This window comes from Natrix helvetica, assembly GCF_964273705.1.
Source record: "Natrix helvetica genome assembly, chromosome: 8".
Lineage (NCBI taxonomy): Eukaryota > Metazoa > Chordata > Lepidosauria > Squamata > Natricidae > Natrix > Natrix helvetica.
Genome location: NC_138559.1, coordinates 1,477,340 through 1,499,204, shown reverse-complemented (window position 1 = coordinate 1,499,204; position 21,865 = coordinate 1,477,340). Strand labels below are relative to the sequence as shown.

The following is a 21,865-nucleotide window of genomic DNA, read 5'->3' as shown; positions in this document are numbered from 1 at the left end:
GTCTCTGGGGCCGCCGCGTCTCTTCTATTGGCCCGGACGCCGGCCAAGGCGCCGACGCATGCGCAAGAGGCGTCCGCGCCCCGTCTCTCCCCTCCACCCCGAGCCGGGAGCGCATGCGCAGCGGTCGCCTCGATAGAGTGGAGGGTGGGCTTCCTTCGCGTCGCCGGCCGGGCGTCCCCATGAGGAGAAGGAGGAGGCGGCGGCGGCGGTCGGGCGAGCGAGGATGGGCTCGTTGAGCAGCCGCGTGTGGGGGGGTCCCAGACCCGGGGCGGAGGGGGAACGGAGGGGCGACGGGACCCTCCCCAAACGGAAGCGGGGCGAGAGGCTGAGCGAGAGCGAGAGCGGCGAGGAGAGCGACGGCGAGGAGCGGCTGCTCAGCACCCCCAGGAGGTAGGGGCGGAAGAGGAGGGGGGGTCTCGAGGGGAGGGGAGGGGACGGGGGAGGCGCTGCTCTCAGCGGAGCTTTGGGGGCGACCGTCCAGTCCCGCTTCCAGGGCTCCCGGCACAACAGAAGAGAGCCTCCGAGGTCATCTAGTCCACCCCCTGCAGGAGACCCCCTGCCATTTCCGACAAGAGATTGTCCAGTCTCCTCTTTGAAACCTCCAGTGATGGAAGCACCTACAATTTCTGGAGCTAAGGCGCCCCCCCCCACTGGTTAATTGTTTTCACTATTAAAAGGAGTCTCCAATAGGAGAAAGTGAAGAGGAACTGAAGAGCCTCCTGATGCGGGTAAAGGAGGAGAGTGCAAAAGTTGGCTTGACGCTCAACATTATGAAAACTAAGATCATGGCATCCGGCCCTCTCAATTCCTGACAAATAGATGGGGAAGAAATGAAGATAGTGACGGATTTTATTTTCCTGGGCTCCAAGATCACCTCAGATGGGGACTGCAGCCAAGAAATTAAAAGAGGCTTGCTCCTGGGGAGGAAAGCGATGGCAAATCTAGACAGCATCCTAAAAAGCAGAGACATCACCCGGCCAACAAAAGTGCATATAGTCAACGCTCTGGTTTTCCCAGTTGCAATGGATGGCTGGGAAGGTTGCACCTTAAGGAAGGCTGAGCGCCAAAGAATGGAGGCCTTTGAGCTCTGGTGCTGGAAGGCCATCCAACCGGTCAGTCCGAGAGGAGATCAACCCTGACTGCTCTTTAGAAGGCCAGATCCTGAAGAGGAAACTCAAAGACTTTGGCCACCTGATGAGAAGGAAGAAGGACTCCCTGGAGAAGAGCCTCATGCTGGGAAGGATGGAGTGCAAAAGAAGAAGAAGGGGACAGCAGAGAATGAGGTGGCTGGATGGAGTCACCGAAGCAGAAGACATGGACTTAAATGGACTCCAGAGGAGACTAGAGGACAGGAAGGCCTGGAGGAACGTTGTCCATGGAGTCACGATGGGTCAGACACGACTTTGCAACTAACAACAACAACTAGAATGAATGAGCTGGAAGGGGCCTTGGAGGTCTTCTAGTCCAGCCTCCGGCTCAAGCAGGAGAACTTAGACCATTTCAGACAAGTGGCTGTCCATTTTCCCACTTTTTCGCAGCAGATGCTGCTGCCTTTGCTTAATGGCTGCAGAGGCTTTTTCTCCTCCCCTTTTTTGTTTCGTAAATAACTGAAGGTGGTGAACAGCCCTAAAAACTCCCTATTCTTCCAACTATTTCCCCACAACAACAACCCTGGAAGGTGGGTTGAACAGAGAAAGAGGGGCTGAGCCAAAGTCACCCAAACATTCATGGCTGAGGTGAAAGTTGCCACTTCCTGGCTTTTAAGCCTGGTGTCCTGTAATAAGTAAGCCAAACTGACTCTGTTGAAGTCCCAATTTTCTGAAAGGGCCGTCCATAAAGTCAACAACAGCTGCGGAAAGCCATTGAATAAAAACTTGGGAAAGGGGCTTCCCCCCCCTGCCTCCCCCCCCCCCGATTTTTTTTGACCTTGAAATACACTGGTCTGTTAAGATTGGGGGAAAGCCATGCAATCAAATTGAAGGATACTCGCAAAGGGACTTATTATATGGCCTTTAAAGCCCTCAATATTATGTATGATCTTACATATAATATTAAGGAATTAATTTTATGGAGTTCTTGGTGCTTCTGAGCTTGGTTGGTTGCTTATAGATGTTTCTTGACCCAACTTGGTAACATCATCAGGATGAGCGACTGTGGGGTTGTTCTTCATTTTTATGTAGCAGAGTATAGATATACCACCTTTATAAGAGATTTCTCTTTACCAAATGAAAAAAAAAATAAACCAATGAAGGAAATAGCCTGGAACATTTTCCCTCTGGCAGCCAATATTCAGAAAATCAGAGTTTATTCTAGACAAACAATTATACAGAAGAAATACTCTTAAGCAAATAGGCACAGGGCGGGAACCAGGCCTCTTCATAAACCGGCAGGGCAAGCTACTCCCGGTATATATAACAGGCAGGAAACCACCACCCCCTTTCCCACACACACTGATAATGTTAAGTAATCTGGTAATGAAATGTCTGCAAGCAAACAACCAAGCTCTGAGGGCCTCAGGAACTCCTCAGTGCAACCCTGAGTGAGCTACAGTTATTTTTCTTGGTATTTATATCATATATATGTAAGAATTCAACAATTACGTTTTTTTTCTAACTCAGGAAAAAGCTAAAAAGCACTTCGAAGTATATTTACCAGACTCTGTTTCTGAATGGTGAAAACAGTGATGTTAAAATATGCGCCCTGGGAGAAGAATGGAACTTGCACAAGATATACCTCTGTCAGGTAAAAATGGCCTTTTGTCTTTCTGGGATCTCCACTATCGTTAGGAAGCAGGCCTCAGACCTTTTCGTTTCATACTCAGACACAGAGCTCTGCTGCCTTGAATGAGGCCCAGAAAACACAGGTACTACGGGTTCTCCTTGAGACTCAGTCCATGCACTGTTAAGCCAATTTGTTTCTCTGCCATTCAGAGGCCTTTCAAAGATACAATTTATACATCCATCCAAGTTTATAATGTTTAATAATGGTGTTTTAGCAAACCACGTTTAGGTGTATTGTAGGTGTATTGTATGTATTACAGGTTATCCTCGATTTATTATCTTTGCAGGGTGCTTCAAAATTATGAGGGTCTTGAAAAATGTGACTTACTACCTATCCCGAAAGTTGCAACTCTTGCACCATCCTCATGGTCACAATTGCAATTTGGGTACTTGGAAAGGGTCTCACATGTACAGCGTCTTGCAGTCATGTCGTCATAATTTGTGACCTTCCCAGCCAGCTTCTGCCAACAAAGTCAGTTGGGAAATCCTGATTTTCTGAATGACCCTGTGATTTAATTAATGAACATCATAAAAATGGTTATAAAATATGGTCTGGTCATGTGATGACTTGCTTTACAACCATACTGACTTCTGGTCCCAATAGTGATCAGAAATCTAGGAAACTGAAATACAGCATATTATACAAATGTTAGTCCACAGTCACAATATTCCATTGCTGTACGTATCGGAGCAGCAGGGAGCTAATGATATAATAACACAATTTATGAATAATACAGATTTGTCGGGGAAGGAAATGGAACAAGAACAATATTGCTGTACAAATAGATTTTATTTTTTTAATCTCTCAGGCTTAAACATCAGTGAGTGATAGCAGCTCATAATGAGTCACCTCTAGCTGGGATGTGAACTTCTAGTAAACAGTATTTTTCTCCTCATTGGATCAAAAACTAGCAATTTCAATTTTATAAGAAATGCACTTTAATGAAAAGGTATACCTAAGTGTATGTACGGTATGTATTGATTTATGTACCTGTATGTGTTCTTATAGAAATGTCAACACATCACACTCTGCCCCTCCTCTCTCCCAGTAATTATATGTGTTGTGTGTAGTTCCTTCAATATCTATATATAATTGTGGCCAAGGTTTAGGTAGTAGTATATATTTGTGATGCTGTTATATATTTTTTCTGATCACTTATCACTTGGACGCAATCTATTCACTTATATAAATAAACTATAAAACAGCTTTGGCCGGCCCCTCCCTCTTTGCTTTGCATGCTGGTTCCAGTTTAAGTAATCCACAGTGCCCCATTACTGCCAAGTTGATAAAGTGTGGTTTAATGCTTAAAACCAGCGCATGGAGATGGAGGGAGTTGGTGGGCAAATGAAGCAATTGGTTTAGAATATGAGTAAGATTCAAATGTATCTTCAAATTAGGAGTGAAAAATAGAAAGTTTAATTCAAGTGTAACTATCTTAGTTCCTCTTACTATGGAAATAATATTGTGTTATACCTTCTTATCACATATATCTTTTAATTCCAAGGGTTGTAAAATTATTTAAAAACATGACTTTTCTGTTTGTAGTCTGGCTACTTTTCAAGTATGTTCAGTGGGTCTTGGAGAGAATCCGGAATGGACATAATAGAATTGGAAATTCCTGATCAGAATATTGACATAGAAGGTAAGCAAGGAATCCTCCTCATTGGACTCTTTCTAACCTAAAAGTCTCAAATTGCAATAGATTATGGATCAGGTTTTCTAGAAGAAAGCTGGGCAGTTATAAATTATCTTTGGAAGGATTTTCCACTATGTTATCTCCTTGTTGCAAAATACATTTTAGCAAAACTCATTTTGCTAAGTAGTTAAGTATCAGAAAAACGGATTTCTACATTTGGTAGTATTAGCCAAAGTGGGGTAGAATAAATGGTATTTATTGTTAGTAAAATTACACATAATTTCAGTATGTCTTTTAGGATTGAAATAAGCAGCGAATTATGAAAATCACATTTTTATGGTCTGGGAGATAAATGCTTTCCTAATGCTTTGTCACTATCAGCATATAAAAAGAATTACCATTTCATTTCATAACTGTTTATTCCAATCATAATGAACCTTCAGTATAATATAAGATTATGTTTTGGTTTGTGTTGAGAGGATTGAGGTACGGTAATTTACTGAAAATCTGATCAGTTTGACCAAGAATCATTATACAAAATTACAGATAGCTTATGCCACTCTCAGGGCAAGTTGCAGACTATACCCTGTCTTCATTTAGTGACAGCTTTCTGTTCTAACAACCAGGTTGTTAAGCAAACTGGCCTTGTGATGTTGATAAGAACACACTGCCTGAAACTGAGCAGATTTTAATCAGTTTCATGCTGAAGGCATGAGGAAAAAATAAAGCTGCCATCATTGATTAGATATTATGGAGCATACTTCTCCCTGAAGCATTGAATTAATATCCTGAGCCGCACATGCCTGCATTACTAATGATGTTATGAACTAAGACCCTTGTCATGGCCACTCCAGAAGTCAGAGTGCTTTAACAAAATGTGGAAGCCAATGTTCTGCTAATACCATGTGAGTGACTTCCCAACCTAGAAAATGGGACTCATGTTGCAATAATGCTTTTTTTTTTGGGTCATTTAGCCACTGTGGATGCACATTTTTAGACCTGATTGAGACTTCAGCATTTTTAAATGAAAATACAAAACCGAACGCACGTTTTATTTTGAAGTGCCTATCCTTTACTGTTTGATCCATTTTTCAAACTTTGTGCAATGTCCCACTTTGTCATCTGGTGAAATCTGCAGGCGAATGGGAGTTTTCTAGCGCGAGAGGTGCTTACGTTAGACCCCAAATATGGTGACTCCTGTACTTAAATTCACCATTTGCCCTACTTAGGGCTTTACATTTTTTTAAAATAGCACCTGATCTACCGCTTCTTAATATTCTGGACATCTTGTTGTTACTATGTGTAAAATAATTTGAGAAATAACACTTGGTATGTCATCCGTAATAAAGCATACTGAATTGCAAAAAAAATAAACGTATAACTTGTTTTCCATGTCTGGGCAGCCTTAGAGAATGTGGTTTTCTTTAGCCTTACAGGTTGCCTTCGGCTCACTTTACCGGGATGACGTGTTAATCAACCCCAGCAGAGTCGTTGCCCTCCTAGCAGCTGCCAGCATGTTACAGCTGGTAAGTGGAAAGTTCTTTGCTTGGCTTTCATTCCCTTCTTCTGAGTTCGGTAAAGTGAGGATCCAGATAGGACAATAGGCTGACTCTGTAAACCGCTTAGAGAGGGCTGTGAAGCAGTATATAAGTCTAAGTGCTGTTGCTATCTTCCTTTATAGTCTGGGGATGAGCACATGGTCATTGTCCCATCATTTCCGTTATCCTATGGCCATGCCTCTTAACTCATCTTGAATGGCAGAGCTGAGAAAGACATTTTCTCGCTATCTCTTGCCCTCCTCCCCTGTCTAGATGGGAGCATATAAATGAACGGTTGATGCTGGAAGCACAAGGACTTCTTATGTGGCCTTCAGAAATGTGTTCAGAAAGGTTAGGATGTCTCTTATCTCAAAATAAAACATCGGGGTACCAATCCTTCCTTTTTCTCCTCCTGATACAAATTCAATCTAATTCTCTATAATCAAGGCTGAGACTGGTAGCATATAGTATAGTCCAGATGAAGCCAAAGTATACCTAGATAGTCATTGCTTGCATTTTTGCCAGCTAGCGTGAGGTGAGGGCATTCCCTGCAGCGTTAGGCCTGGGAATAAGGATTTATTTTGCACCATTATATGTTTACAGGATGGCTTAATACAACAGTGTGGTGAGACAATGAAGGAAACAATTAATGCAAAAACTGTGTGTGGTTACTATAATTCTGCGGGAACATATGGATTAGATTCTTTGAAAAAAAAGTAAGTATTGGCACTAAGAAAGGTTTTGTTGAGGAAGAAAATTAGTGTGACTCCTCTTTGATTTTCTAATGGGATGTGGGCTTTGAGAAGCATATCATGTGATATTTTTCAGCAGAAACCTTGCTGCTTATTTATCAAAGAACATTGGAAACCTGTATAGCAACTTAAAATTTGAACAATCGCAGTATGTAGTCCATTATGGTCTGATGACAGACATGATTGATTGGATGGGCTGTGGAGTATGATGGCTGTGGGCTTCCTATTTTACTATAGAGGGACTTCTCCGGGTGCCGTCCTCCAGAGAGTGTCAGAGGGCGGCGCCCAGGAGTAGGGCCTTCTCTGTGATGGGCCCTACCCTTTGGAATGACCTCCCCCCAGACATTAGGACAACAACTGACCTCCGCTCCTTCCGTATGAAACTTAAGACCCACCTGTTCCGACTAGCCGGCCTGGCTTAATTTAGAGCTTCCCCACCTCTTGGGCATTTTTAATTGTTAATTTTAATTTTTAAACTTTAACTGTCATTGGGGTTTTAATTGTTTTAAAGTATTGTAATTTATTTATTTATTGTTCCACCTCCTCCATATTGTATTGTTGTGACCGTTGCTAGTGTACGTCGCCCCGAGTCCCTTGGGGGAGAGGGGGCGACTAAGAAGTCAAATTAAGAAGTCAAATTAATAAAAAAATAACATTGGGGGGGGGGGCAATGCCCAGAAGCTTACTAGAAACCTCCATTGCATCTCATCGCATTACCTGTGTACTATGAAAGGACTTCCTTCTTTTAAATCTAGGTGTCTTGAGTGGCTCTTGAACAACCTGATGACCCACCAGAGTGTGGAACTCCTCAAAGAACTCAGGTACTGAGTTTTGGGGATTAACCCAGATATTATGGAAACTTGTTTAGCCTGATAAAATGCAGTTCAGATAATTTGTTGAACTGAACACATGCCCTTTGCCCTTTGCCTTTCAGCATAAACCTCATGAAACAGCTGATTAGTTCCTCTAACCTGTTTGTCATGCAAGTAGAAATGGACATATATACTGCTTTAAAGAAGGTACCAATATTTAATCTCATCCGTTTGTTCCAAGTTTTGTTTTAATGATGCAAAAATAATCTTTAAAACCCCACTGTCATTTCTTCCAAATTGAGAGTATTCTTGCAGACTGATATTACCTCGCCTGCCTGTTCTGAGAGCACAGGGTACTTAAAGAAGTACCAAGAAAAGCTATGTGCATACAGAATAACTATTTCTTTGGTTACCTTCTTTCCTTTTTTACTCCATAAAAGCGATCAGCTTCCTCTTTCTTCTGTTATCTTTTTTGCTTGCTTTCCTTTTAGTGATGTGGCCAGTTATCCCTTTAATTCCATTCTAACAGAAGAAACTCTCGTTTCATCGCTTTATCAAAAACCCCAAGAAATTAATTGTACTAGACTGCAGTTAAAGTGTTATTGTGATGCTTTTATTCCCAAATACAAGTCACAATATTCTCTATCCGTAAACAATTTTTAGTAGAAACACGGTGTATATATGTATAAAGCTTTACTACTACATTCGTATCGGGATTGCACTTGGGTATTGTAAGGATTGAATGGTGACATCATTATTGCCTCGGGGCGCCAAGTTGGGGGCTCCTTTCATGTCCCTGTTAATTTCCCAATGAGGTGGTACCCATTTATCTACTTGCGGTTGACTGCTTTCAAACTGCTGAGTCGGCATGAACTGGAGCATGTGACGGGAACTCAACCCGTTCTGTGGCAACAGCCAGGTCTCAAACGTGAGCCTGCCAATAGTCAGCCCAGCATCCTAACCTTGTGAGCCAACGTGCTCCTCAAGCTTTAGTTCCTTAGTGTATGGCTGAAGTGAACCTTACGGCTGTTCCTTTGTTTGATGCAGTGGATGTTCCTTCAGCTGCTGCCTTCTTGGAATGGATCGCTGAAGCAGCTGTTAAGTGAAGCAGATGCCTGGTTCTGCAAGCGCCGGAAAGGTCTGTATGAAATGCTTTGGGAATAGTTTGCATGTTGGAAATCTCCGAAGCAGGATATATGGTATCATAACTCTTCATTATGGGGTGTTCCATAGTGGGCCAACATTTCTCTTGTGCGGGATGGGAAATGTATAAACCATAATCTCCCACCAGTTTTCCCTCTGAGTCACTTTTACTTTTAAAAGCAAATCAGGATATAATCCTATTAAACCGTATCCAAATTGACTTCTCCATTGGGATTGATAAACTGCCTACAGACTGCAGGGCTGTTTTTTACTTAATAGTAAAAATATATTTGAACTCTTAAGAATCTGCTTTAACTTTTCAGATTTTGAGGATGGGATCTCATTCTTGGAAACAGAACAAGGATGTGCATTTATACCCGTGTTCAAATATCTGAGGCTGCAGTATATAATCAGCGATCTGGCATCTGCAAGAATTATTGAAAGAGACAGCCTGATCCCTGCAGGTAAGAATGGAGTGGACCGTTTTCTTTCTCTATCATGCCAGGCACTGGAGAAAGTAACATCAGAATGGAGTTTTATGGTTCTTTGGGAAAGTCTCCACATAGAGCAAATAACAATTTGGGTGCCACCAATGTGGACGGGCCTTGGCAGTAAAATTGGCGAATCACTGAATCTAGTTTCAGGCACTTCAGCTAGTTTGTAGCTAGATTTAAATTATTTCTCTACTTCTCTAAAATTGTTGCTTAAGGGGGTCTACTAGTTAATGACCACAATAAAGTGATTTGAATTTGTTGCTACAGTATTTGATTTTAGACTCTTGTTTTTTAAAAAACGTCTGTGTCTATGGGGGTAAATAAAGTGCTCAGAGTCAGTTTTGATTGGGACAGCATAGAAGTCTTGTAAAATGCTTTAACTTTCTTGCCTCGTTTATAAAAGGTGCGCTTTGGTCTTTCTAAATTTTAGACTGGCTGTTCTCTGTTTACAAACAGCAGTGGTTTGCCATGCTTAGAGCAGAACAAGACAGTGACTTTGGGTATGTATAGCCTCTTTCTCTGTCACTGGGAAACACATCTTGCAAAAGAAATGTCAGCTTTTCTTACAAAGTAACTGAAAAGCAGCCTAGATATTCCTTATTCGTTTCAAAAGATTTTTGGTGTAGTTGCAGCAATACTTTATTATATAATCAAAAGTGGAAAGGCTCCACACCACTGACCACATAGGAATGCTGGGGGAAGATGATGGGGTTTACAGAGATGGCTAAAGTAACTTCTTTGAGGCAAGGTGGACATTTGTGGCAGCTTAGAAACAGTCACAACAGTCCCCAATCTCTGTCTCGGATGCCCCGGAGCAGCAATACGGTATTGGGGGAAGGGGAGAGTTCCATTTGCACTGCTTCCACAGATGCCGCTTTGTGCCCCCTCGCCCACCCCGGCCCACTTCCAAATAGTGTGCAGTCCCACACTGGACCGCAGAGAGGATTGCAGGGTTTTGTTTTGCGATGGTTGGGGGGTTTGGTATGAAAAAGAAAAAAATGCATTTACAACACTGATGATCAGAAAAAATAGATAATAGAAGAAGCAGGCTTTTGGGGTTATCATAGAGTAAGATATAACTTTATACTGTTTTATAGAGAGTAAGGGACAGAGAGATCTAATTATGCTTCCCTTTGCTGCAAAGGAAATCAGAAGTTGCTCCTTTCATTTGTTCTTTTTCTCTGCATTTTTGTCGTCTTCTTTATTTTCTTCTGTATTTTTGTTAGTTTTATCCTCTATTTAAAACTTTAATAAACTTTATATATCTAAAAAATTTTTGGTGTGTTAAGAAACTTTAAATCCCTGAACTTAAATATTTATTTAGGATAAATTTGGGGAAGATATTATAAAACCTAAAGATATTATACAGAAGACTTGTTTTGTATGAATTAGTACTTTTTGTAGATAGTCTTTTTTCACCCCAAAATATTGCTTCCCAACAAGCATTATTAAAAGTTTGGCAGAAATATTGCATGTTTTGATTTCCAAAACGTTTTTGACTTTACTTTCAATGGAAATTTTGAATAACGTAGCAGGACTAGCCTAGCAGAACATGCTTTTCAGTGAATGGAAATTGCTAAAGAAGAAAAGATCAAGATTGAGAGAGAATAGATAATTCTGAATTATGTATAGCTTGCATCTGAATTATGGAAAGTAATCCAGGTTAGTGAATTATTCCCAGTTATTCAGAATGTAACGAAAGCTAAACAGTGTTGTAAAGATTGCCAGATTTCTTCTAATGACAGGAGTCTATTAGAACAGGAATAGGTGTAGTTGTCAGTTGATAACTTAATTTTTGATTCTTGTACTTCTGGTGCTCTTCTGTGAGTCCTCTTTCACATTGCGGCATTTTAGCCTTGGGTTAAAGTTCGGCAACCTTTGTATTGCGGGGCAGGTATAGGTCCTTTGCCAGGTGACTTTCAGTGCATGGAAAGAACTCCTTGCTCTCCTTTGTAGCTTAGGGAGAGTAGAGCAGAATGCAGCTCTTTTTCTCATTTGAACCTCAAGTATTACCCCTGCCCAAGGGGTGGGTCTCCGAGACACTCACAAGCCCTGGACCAAGCCGTTCCTCTCTGTCCCTTCAGCTTTCTCTCCACAATATTTGTTCCTGTTCTGGGAAGGCGGGCAAAGGGTTTACTAGTCACCTGCTAGGGTGCTGGTTACCCAACCGTGATGTACGTAAGGGGTCGTTTTCTCATGGCCCAGGAGCTAACTCTTCTATGCATTGGCCAGGAAGGAATTGCAAAGCACTCAACAAGACAACTTCCTGGGGAAAAGTGAATGTATTCAGGCGTTAAGATCTGTATGCAGCCAGTTAGAATACTTTTCTTGTGTGTTTTTTTTTGATAGAATGCCATTTTATAGAAAGTTGTTTTATATGTTCAAGGCCTCAAGAGATTAACAAAGAGGAACTAGAAGCAAACAGTATGCGGTGTGGCAGAAAACTTGCCAAAGATGGTGATGTAAGCACAAATATTTTTCCATGTCCTTTTTAAAAATGTAATTTGTTTACAGTTTTCATAAACTGTTTGTTTCCCCAAACAGTCTTTCCTTAACTAGATTATTTTACTAGGTTAAATACTTTATGATTGGAAAATATAAAAACGATGACAATGCTCATGTAGCCTTTTTAAACCACCCCCGTGTTGAATTTCCTGAGCTGACACAAAATATGCAAGGTGTCAAAGTGAAGGAGGCCCTTTGCAGGTTACTTAAAGCCCCTCCTTTAGAATGCACCCATTGGTTCAATGACCCTTTCCCCCTCCCCCTTTCTCCGTGCAAGTATTGCTGGCGATGGACAGGCTTCAACTTTGGCTTTGATCTGCTGGTCACGTACACCAACCGCTACATTGTCTTCAAGCGCAACACGCTCAATCAGCCCTGCAGTGGCTCCGTCAGTCTGCAGCCCCGGAGAAATATCGCTTTCAGGTGGGTTCCCCAACTTCTTTGGCTGGTTCTCCATTGCTAGAAGGCGAGAGAATGGCAGCGGAGCTCGCTCCTCTTGTAGGCCTCGGTGTTCACCAGCAGTCGCTGGAGGGAAGCAGGCCGGTATCGTTTGTTGAAATCCCTGAAGCAACGGCTTCAGAGTAAAGGGGGGGGGGGGGGGGGGAGACACAGAAGATATTTGCCAGAGTTACAACATTCAAATCCCTGCAGATGTACAGAAGTTTGTGTTTAGGATAATGGTGGACACCAGCCTGTCACCATGATTATCAATGTAAGGAGTAACAGGCCAAGTCATCTTCCCAAGCACAAAGGCGTGTCGGGCCTTTTACCATAGAAGGGCGCTGGATGGCTCCGTGGTTAAAAGACACGGAGCTTTTCAGATGGAAAGTCGACAGCCCAGGTTTGAGACCAGAGTGTGTTAGGGGTATCTCCTTTGGGAGACAGAAAACAGCACAACAGAATGTACAACTACAGAGAAAAAAAACATTGCCAGTAGAAAAAGACACACGAATAGAGTTTCAGACACTGCTAGTAAAAAGCAAGTAGCTTTACTACTAATAATTGCTTCACAAGAAGTGATAGTAGATATTAGATAGTAGCTATATGTCCAAACACAATTCAAAGAACAAACAATTGCTTACAGTCGCAGTTCACGTTCCAGTCATCAAGCGAGCAAGTAGTTATCAAGCATAGGACAAGCAGAGAGAGAGAGTGTGAGCTCTCCTGACTCCCTCTTATTGTAGAGTTAATTACAGCTGATAAGTACATTCACCCATTTAAAGCAACAACGACCATTTGTTATTGTACATAGATATATGTTGCCTACCCAACCCTAGGAGTATACTCCCAACAGAGTGCCACGCAACATGGCACGCTCTTGTTCTCACCCCAGCTCCCAGCAGTTCAAAAGCAAGGAAATGCGAGTCAATAAAGGTACCACTTCAGTGGGAAATAACAACACCCCGTGATCTCATGCTGGCCACTTGATAGCAGAAACCTCTTGAGACAGCATTGACTCACTGGCCCTTGAAACAGATGAGCACCGACCACTGCTAGCAGAGCAAATCCGCAGGGACCTCTGGACATTTGACAAAAGCAAAACCTGCTCAGGGCTGTGGATGAGGCAACTGGGTGTGTTTTCAGTTCAAAGGACTCTTGTATGGCCGACACATTGCTCTGGGCACTCTCACCAGACTAGAAGAGATACTCCTTTTAATTTTTTTTCCACGTATAAGATATTGCCACTCTTTTTGTGTACACAATTATAAGGGGGGGGGGTGTTAACAGAATTGATTTGCTGACCTTCTCATATCCAAATAACATTTTCACCCTCCCTTCAAGGAAAAAAAACACCTCCTTTCTCCGTTGATTTTATTTATTTATCAAATTTTGCAACCACTTAACATAATTTCCCTTCTGTCCTTAGGCTGCGCATGGCTTCTTTTCATAGCAGTGGGAAGCTTATTTGTAGCAGAACTGCAGGATACCAGATACTAACCCTGGAAAAAGATCAGGTTTGTACATGCAAAGCTTTTGGTTCGTTTTGGCTAACAGTCAGAGGAGAAAAAGTAGGACTCTCATAAGAAGCAGGAGGGATAAACAGAAATGAACCATATCTTGAAACTGTGCTGCCCTGTGACAACCCTGCTTGCAGGCTGCCCTCTCATGGGGGGCTTCTGACTGCTTCAGCTCCACTGAACGTCAAGAAGGGGGAGCAGTTGGGCCGCATCTTCAAAGCTGGGAGGCTGCCCGTCTTTCTCCCTTCAGAAGAGACTCTCATCCGGTGGCTTCTTCCATCCCGCGGAGCACTAAGAAGAAAGTCGTGTGAAATGCAGTATTTATTACAGCTCTCGTCAAATGTTTGGAGAGAATTCCTTTCCTCACAAACTGCAGAATTTCTGGGCACAAGAAGCAAGGATGTTCGTAAGAGTATCCCTTGTGGGCTACTTGGTTGCAAGGAATTGGGAGAGGCAGCCGATTCCTTTCATTGTATTCAGGCACTTAAACCTGCGAGAAATACCAATTTGAAGCCTCCTGATACAAATGGAAGCTGGCAGGATAAGCCAGCCCTTTGCTGTTTGGGCGGAGGATGCGGGAAAGGTTAAAAATCCTAGGAAGTCTTTTTTAAAAAGGCAACTAGAGAAATAATGGTTTTCTTCTGTAGGGATTGAACTGATGGATGACGCTTGATTGAAAATTGCTTCTGAAGTTACATGAGAACGTTGGAAAGTTAGTTTCAGAATGTCTAGCCTTTCCTCTAACCCTTTTTTGCAGGGTTTCTGAAAGCATATTTATGTTCAGTCTGATATCTATTTGCTTTTTAGGAACAAGTAGTGATGAATTTGGACAGTAGACTGCTGGTCTTCCCTCTATACATCTGCTGCAACTTCCTGTATACTTCCCCCGAGAAGAGAAGAGAAAATGATGGGCAGTGAGATCAGCCAGCCAGCTGAGATTGACTTTTGAAACGGCTTTGTGTGGTCACTCTCATTTGGAAGCTCCTGATGCCCTGAAAGAAACGTCGTGAAATGGTCTTCTCTACTGAAGAGAAAGAGAGGAGCATCTGATATCCTATGGTGGTCAGCCCATGTCCAGCCGGTCTGACTAACTGGTGAGATACGTTGGGAGCTATGGTTTTTGAGGTATTGTGAGCCACTCCTCCTGCAGCAGATATATGCGACTCCCACCTCACCTCTCTACATTCCTATATGCCCGTCTGAATAGCTGAAACTACTTACTATTACCCCATTTTCTCCTGTGAATTCTCGGCCCTAGAGAATGACACATAGAAGGATTGCAATCAGTTTCCTGGCAGTACAGAAAGACTTTGAACCCCGTTCATTAGCTGGGCCTGCTTAATTAAAAGGGAGTGGGATGATGTATCAATAAAGCCCACAAATTAACTTTAATGGAGAACACAACTTTTTTTTTTTATGGTCTCTTGATTTGTTCTTCTGACCAAGCCCTTCATTGTTAAGGGTCAGTTCCCGGCTTGGTGAAATCTCTGGATTGTTTTTAATTCATTATACTTGTAAATAACTTCCTATTGAGTTGAAAACTTTGTATAATATATCCTGTTTTGTTTCCAAGAAATATATATATTTTTAAACATTGATTGTATTTTTGAAGAGTCATTTTGTAGAGTCCAGCTGCCTCAATTCAGCATTTTCTCCTGTGCGCTGCTTGGAGAATTCAAGCATGGGTTAACTTTGTCCATTAGCCTAGAGACTGAGTTATGAAAATGTTGACCATGCCTCCTCTGACTGGAAGGGTTCAGTTTTTTAACTCAGTCCAGCCTGAAGAGACGTATACATTTTTCTCTAGGACACTAGGCAAATTAACTCGTATTTTATGTAAGTAATGTTTCTTGTAGCATTTAGTTTTTTTCTAGGTATCTACAGAGTGTGGAGGGCAGGCGGCTCCGTTCCAACAGACTGCCTTGCCAGGCTGTATTTAGCGCAATGTGGGCGCTACTCATAGTTAAATCGGCCGGTTCTAGTGGTGATTGATTTCCTCGCCTACCGATCGCCACAGCTGAGAGCTGGTGCGCCACTCTCATGTCAGTTACCCCGGGTGCAATCTGCTTGTTAAGCGCGATCAGTCTCTTCTTCTGCCACTGGGCTTGCCTTCGGGCTCGATCGGCCTTATTAGTCAGCCTAGACCCGCTCCAATTAGCAATCGACATCCTGCAACAAGCGCTACCATTACCGCCGCAACCACTGCCACCGCGGAGGGAAACAGTTTCAGAGCGGCCATTGTGTCGGCGAATCTTAAAACGGTGGCTATTTTGGGACAAGTTTGAATTGCGCGCCATTGAGCTAACCATCTCTTAATGCTGGCCGCCATTGCGCACGAGGATTCATCCGGTGCAGTAAAGCGGCGTGTGATCTCCTTACTCTGTGCATTCTATTGCAAATTTGAGAGCCGATAGCAGAATGATTCTTCACTTCTCACCTCGGCTGCTTTATTCTGAGTGACTCCCTGACAATAATAATGGCAGAACGTTTGGCGACTGGGAACAATTCTGGGGCAGAAACCTCCCCCTCATTACCATCTAATCTGTCCAGGGCCAGCAATAGGGCTGGGAGGACTGTCACCAGGACCTCCTGCAGGACCAGGTCAGGAGCCCTATCTGCAGCAGCTGATAGGGCCGCGGGGCGCAAAGATAAAAACAAGAAGGGAGCTAGGCCTCCAGCCACCTCCACTTCCAACAGGTCCCCACCAAATCTCACAATGCAGGTTTCTCCACCTGCCTCACCACCCAGGTTGGCAGGAATACAGGGTTGGTCCCCTGACATTCCCTTGCCACAAGGCCTCTCTGAGGGAGACTTAGGATTGGGAGACTGGGATCCTTCCCAAGAGGACCCTCCTTCCCCATTTCCCTCAATCCAAAGCGAGGGTTCTATCCTCGGTGAGGAGGAGGAATTGGGTGACCTGGAGCTCTCGGCTGATGACGGCCTAGTGCAGGACAGGCCCCTCTTTTTCCAGGTTGTTTCATCCTACGTTGTTTAAATCATTGTTCTATAAGGCCAAGACCACCGGCAACATGGGTGGCTCCACCACACAGGCCAGTGCAGCAGTGGGGCTGGACTCCACAGACCGGTTCTTCGCTGAACAGGTTCAGGAGCAGGAGGTTATTCCTTTTCCCAAGCTATTTTGAGATATAGTGCAGAGACAGTGGACACAGCCTGCTGCAGTTCCACCACCCAGCAATGGCGACAGGAAGTTGTATGGCTCGACCCCAGAGGTTGATGGAATTCTCCAGTTTCCCACTATAGATCCTTCTATTGCTGCCTTGGCTTTCCCAGGCCTGTTGCCATCCGAATTGTCGGAGGGACTCAAAGGTGAGGACCGCAAAGCCGAATTGATGATATGTAAGACACATCAGGTGGCCGCCTGGGCGTTACGATCCGTGGCTGCGGCCTCATGTTTCAACCGGACATCCCTGGTGTGGCTTAAACAACTCCAAGCCAGGGTTGCCCCAGAGGATATGCGGCTGCACCAGGATATTAACAAACTGGTTGAACCGCTAGAATATTCCTCGGACGCTACCCTCAACGCGACTAAATTTGCGTCTTGAGCTACAGCGTCCAATGTCATCTCCCGCTGTCTCCCATGGCTCCGTCATTGGCAGGCGGATATAAAATCCAAATGGTGCTTGGCTTCGAGGCCTTTCAAAGGGGGCGCCTTGTTTGGGCCACCCTGGATCCCATCTTAATAGAAACAAGAGATAAGTGCAAGGTACTTCCATCTACCAACAGGCGTTCAGATAGGAGACACCAGCCTTACTTCAGGAGGCAGCCCTTTCGGCCACAGATTCTGGGTTCACAGCGGCACCTTATGTTCCCCAGTATACACACAGGGGCAGGACCATGCTCAGGACCGGTTAGGGGTCTGGACAGAAATAGACAGCAGAATCAACAGCAGGCGCAGACCCGGCGGCCATTTCGTGGCGCCAGCAACCGGTCTTTTTGCCGGTATAGGTGACTCCCAAAGGGATGGGCCTATTGGCAGGCAACTGGCAGCATTCGCAAGCCAATGGGCAGAAACCACCTTGGGTGCTTGGGTGGTTCAAACTGTGAGGTTAGGCCTCACTCTGGAGTTCCTCTCCATTCTCCTGAGACGTTTCATCAAGTGCCCCGTCCCCAGGTGTCGGGTGAAACAGGGTCCCATGAACCAGGAGATGTTATCCATCAACGCCATAGAACCAGTACCCCAGGGACAGGAAAGGCTAGGATTCTACTCAATCTTGTTCCTAGTTCCCAAGTCCTCGGGAAAGTGGAGGGCCATTCTAGATTTAAAGAGACTGAATTTTTACATCAAATACCAAAGATTCAAGATGCTGTCCCTCAAGATCATACTGACCTGCATCAGACAGGGCAACCTGATGACTTCAATCGATATAAAAGAAGCCTATCTACATGTACCCATACACGCAACGCACAGGAAATTCCTGAAGTTCCACTTGGTGGGCCGCCATTTTCAGTACAAGGCCCTGCCATTCAGCCTCTCATCGGCCCCGCAAACCTTTACCAAACTGTTGGCAGCGATAGCCGCATACCTCCGCTCACTCCCGGTCAGAGTGAATTGTTATCTCAACGATGTCTTGATTCTTTCGTCATCGCACTCCCAGGCAGTTAGAGACCTTCAAACGACTATCGATACTCTGCAGCGCCACGGGTTTGTGCTGAATCTTCCGAAAAGCCACCTTCAGCCAACTACGAGACTATTACATCTCGGGACTTTGATAGATTCTGTCACATGTGAGGTGGCACTATCTCCGGAACGACGCAGCAGCATCCTGTCGCTGGTAAGTCACATTCGAAGTCAAAGATTAATGCCGCTAGCAGTGCTTTCCCAGCTTCTGGGAAAGATGATTTCTTGTATAGACATTGTTCCTTGGTCGTGCTTCCATGTTCGCCTCTCCAGTGGTTCCTTCTCCCATTTCAGAGGGCACACACCAGCTATCCTCAGATCAAGGTGCGAATATCATTCAGGGTGTCCACTTCGCTCCACTGGTGGAAGGCTTCCAATCTGAGCCGGGGGTCTCTATTCAAGGAACCGGACCGGATTGTGGTGACAACCGATGCGAGCCTATACGGCTGGGGAGCGCACTCACTCTACCAAGTAGCCCAGGGGCGTTGGACTGCACAAGAGCTCAGGAACAGCATCAACTGGTTGGAACTGTGTGCCATCCGTCTGGCGCTTCTCCACTTTCGGGACATGGTCAGGACCAGCCATGTGCTGGTCCTCACCAACAACGTAGCCTCAAGGTGCATATCAACCGCCAGGGATCCAAGTCACTGATAATGGAAGCGAAGAGGCTTCACTGTTGAGCAGAGAGACATCTCCTATCAATTTGGGCGGAGCATATCTTGGGGACCGCGAACATCCAAGCGAACTGGCTGAGCAGGGAGACGGTGGATCAGACAGAGTGGCGATTATCCCCGGTCCTATTCCAGGAGCTATCCCGCAGATTCGGACACCCAGTAGTGGACCTATTCGCACAGCCCCACAACACCCACCTCCCGCGATTCTTTTCAAGATTCCAGGCACCGGGAGCGGAGGGCATTGATGCACCGCGCAGCCCTGGGCATCCTTTACGCATTCCCATCTCTTCCAGTAATCCCACATGTCATCCAGAAGATACTGGCGGAACGAGCGGAAGTCCTACTAGTCGCCACAATGTGGCCACGGCGTCCCTGGTACGCCAACCTGCTAAATCTGTCCATCTCTCAAATTTAGAGAATACCGGACAATCGGATATCCCTCTCCCAGGGGGCACTATATCATCCGAGCCCCCAAGACTTGCAGTTAGCCATGTGGCATTTGAGAGGCACATGGCTAACGTTTCAAGCAAACGTTTTCTGCCAAGGTCATAAAAACAATCCAGGCAGCTCAGCGTCCGTCCACAACACGGATTTACGAGGCCACCTGGAGAGCCTTCTGCGGGTGGGCCCACAGAGCCAACGTGGATCCCGTCTCGGCCTCCGTGCCACAAGTACTCGAGTTTTTACAAACGGGTATGGATAGAGGGCTTACCCCCAACCCTCTACGCCGCCAGGTTGCTGTGCTTTCTACGGTCATCGGCGGCGTACATGGATGTTCCCTGCCCACCATTCACGGGTGCGGTCATTTCTCAAAGGGGCTTCAAACCTCAAACCCCCAGTCATCCATCGTTATCCCATGTGGGATCTGGCAGTGGTTCTACAGGTTCTTACCGCAGAGCCTTTCGAGCCCCTCCACTCAGTTAGCCTCTGATTGTTGACCTTTAAAACTGTTTTCCTTGTAGCCATTACTTCAGCTTGGAGGGTATCGGAACTGGCAGCCCTATTCAGTCCGCGAGGAACTCTGTATTTTTCATCCAAACAGGGTGGTCCTTCGCTTGGACCCAACATTCCTCCCGAAGGTCAACTCGTGGTTTCACCGGGCGCAGGAGATCATTCTCCAGGACTTCTGTCCGTGGCCTTCGCACCCGAGAGAGAGACAATGGCACTGTCTTGACGTTTGCAGGGCACTTCGCCGTTATGTGAAACAAACTGCTTCATTCAGAAGGTCGGAAGCCTTATTCGTTTCTTTTCAACCATCAACCATGGGACAGAAAGTGTCTTCCAACACCATTGGACGTTGGCTGAAAGTGTGCATTTCCCTCACTTATGAGACCCAATCTAGGCCTGTGCCCAGGCGCATCACTCCCCATTCCACCAGGAGTGCAGCCACCTTGGCGGCCTGGGCCACTCAAGCCTCAGTTGAGGAGATTTGCAGGGCAGCGACCTGGTCATCGCCGTCGCCCTTTGTCAGACATTATAAATTAGATGTGTTTGCCTCGGCAGAGGCCTCATTTGGGCGGCGGGTCCTTCAGAGGGTTCTAACGGCATCTCAGACCCCTGATCAGCCTGGCTCCCACCCTTGGATTCTACTGCTTTGGCATATCCCATGCTTGGATTCTCCAAGCGGCGCACAGGAGAATAATAATAATAATAATAATAAATTTGAATTTATTAGCCGCTCCCTTTCCAGATAGGACTCGGGGCGGCGTACAATAGAACATATAAAACATAAAACATATGTACAAACACATAAGGAGGAGGGGGGAGAGGATACCATTCCTATACAGGGCTCCTTGATTCCAACGGTCGTAGGGAGGGGCAGATACGAGGACAGATTAACAACTCGCAGTCGGTTGGGAGACCGTGGGTGCTGGTTACACCCGGTCGCTTGTACCAACCCCCGCGTTCTAGGTGGTCAGGATTTGCAGGCCCAGGGCCTGAGGCTGCTGTTATGCAATGCGAGGTCCGTTATCAATAAGGCCCCCCTCATTCATGATTTAATTTTGGAGGGGGAGCCGGACCTCGCGGGAATAACGGAAACCTGGTTGGGCCACAAGGGAGGGTTACCCCTCGTGGAAATGTGCCCACCAGGTTACCAAGCATTTCACCAGCCCGGGCCCGGGGAAGGGGCGGTGGGATAGCAGTGATTATCCGGGAGGACTTAGAGCCGAGGGAGTCCACTGTGCCACAGACGTCCGGATGTGAATCCCTTGTTGTGAAATGGGGCCCTGGGAGGCAGTTGGGCCTGCTGATAGTATTCCTGGCTCCCCGCCATACATCAGCGACCCTGCCTGAGCTCCTCGAGCTAATCTCATCGGTGGCGGTTGAGACCCCCAAACTTTTAGTAATGGGGGATTTTAACCTGCCGTCGGTGGGAGAAGCATCAGAGGGGGTTCGGGAGTTCATGGCTTCCATGACAGCCATGGACCTGACTCAAATGATTCAGGGCCCGACACACGAGGGAGGTCACACCTTGGACCTCGTTTTTGTCTCTCGCCAGTGGTTGAGTGATCTGGGAGGAGTGAATTTAACCATCACTCCTCTATCATGGTCAGATCACTCACTCCTCCGACTTGACTTCCCTGGTGCTACCCCTCGCTGAGGGGAGGCGGAACCGGAAAACACTAGATGGTTCCGCCCCAGGCGCTTGATGGAACCAGACAGGTTCCAGACGGAGCTTGGGCCACCTCCTGCAGCCCTGACCCGCCCTCGGGTAGAGGACCTGGTGGCCGCGTGGAATAATGCGACTACCGGGGCCTTGAACCGGGTGGCGCCTTTGCGGCCTCTCCGGCGGCAACGATCCACCCTGGCTCCTTGGTTCACCGAGGAGCTAAGGGTGATGAAGCACCGCAAGAGATGCCTAGAGAGTCGTTGGAGATCCTCCCGATCCGAATTGGACCGAGCACAGGTACGAGCCCATTTAAGGACGTACC

At 45.6% G+C, this 21,865-nt stretch overlaps 1 protein-coding gene across 1 annotated transcript; it reads left to right on the top strand.

Annotated features, from left to right (window-relative positions):
• The first annotated feature begins 165 nt into the window (after positions 1-165).
• Positions 166-15,217, top strand: GMCL1 (germ cell-less 1, spermatogenesis associated). Its single transcript, XM_081961473.1, has 14 exons — positions 166-390; positions 2,619-2,742; positions 4,327-4,423; positions 5,846-5,943; positions 6,559-6,671; positions 7,463-7,528; positions 7,642-7,726; positions 8,567-8,657; positions 8,986-9,126; positions 9,587-9,656; positions 11,543-11,618; positions 11,939-12,084; positions 13,529-13,616; positions 14,427-15,217. The coding sequence occupies exons 1-14, from the start codon at positions 224-226 to the stop codon at positions 14,535-14,537; spliced, it is 1,473 nt and encodes a 490-aa protein (XP_081817599.1). The 5' UTR covers positions 166-223; the 3' UTR covers positions 14,538-15,217.
• The last annotated feature ends 6,648 nt before the right edge of the window (positions 15,218-21,865 follow it).

Coding starts and splice junctions, on each gene's coding strand:
- GMCL1 (XM_081961473.1), top strand. CDS start 224: ATGGGCTCGTTGAGCAGCCGCGTGTGGGGGGGTCCCAGACCCGGGGCG. Junction 7,727..8,566: donor TATATACTGCTTTAAAGAAG/GTACCAATATTT, acceptor TGTTTGATGCAG/TGGATGTTCCTTCAGCTGCT. Junction 13,617..14,426: donor TAACCCTGGAAAAAGATCAG/GTTTGTACATGC, acceptor TTTGCTTTTTAG/GAACAAGTAGTGATGAATTT.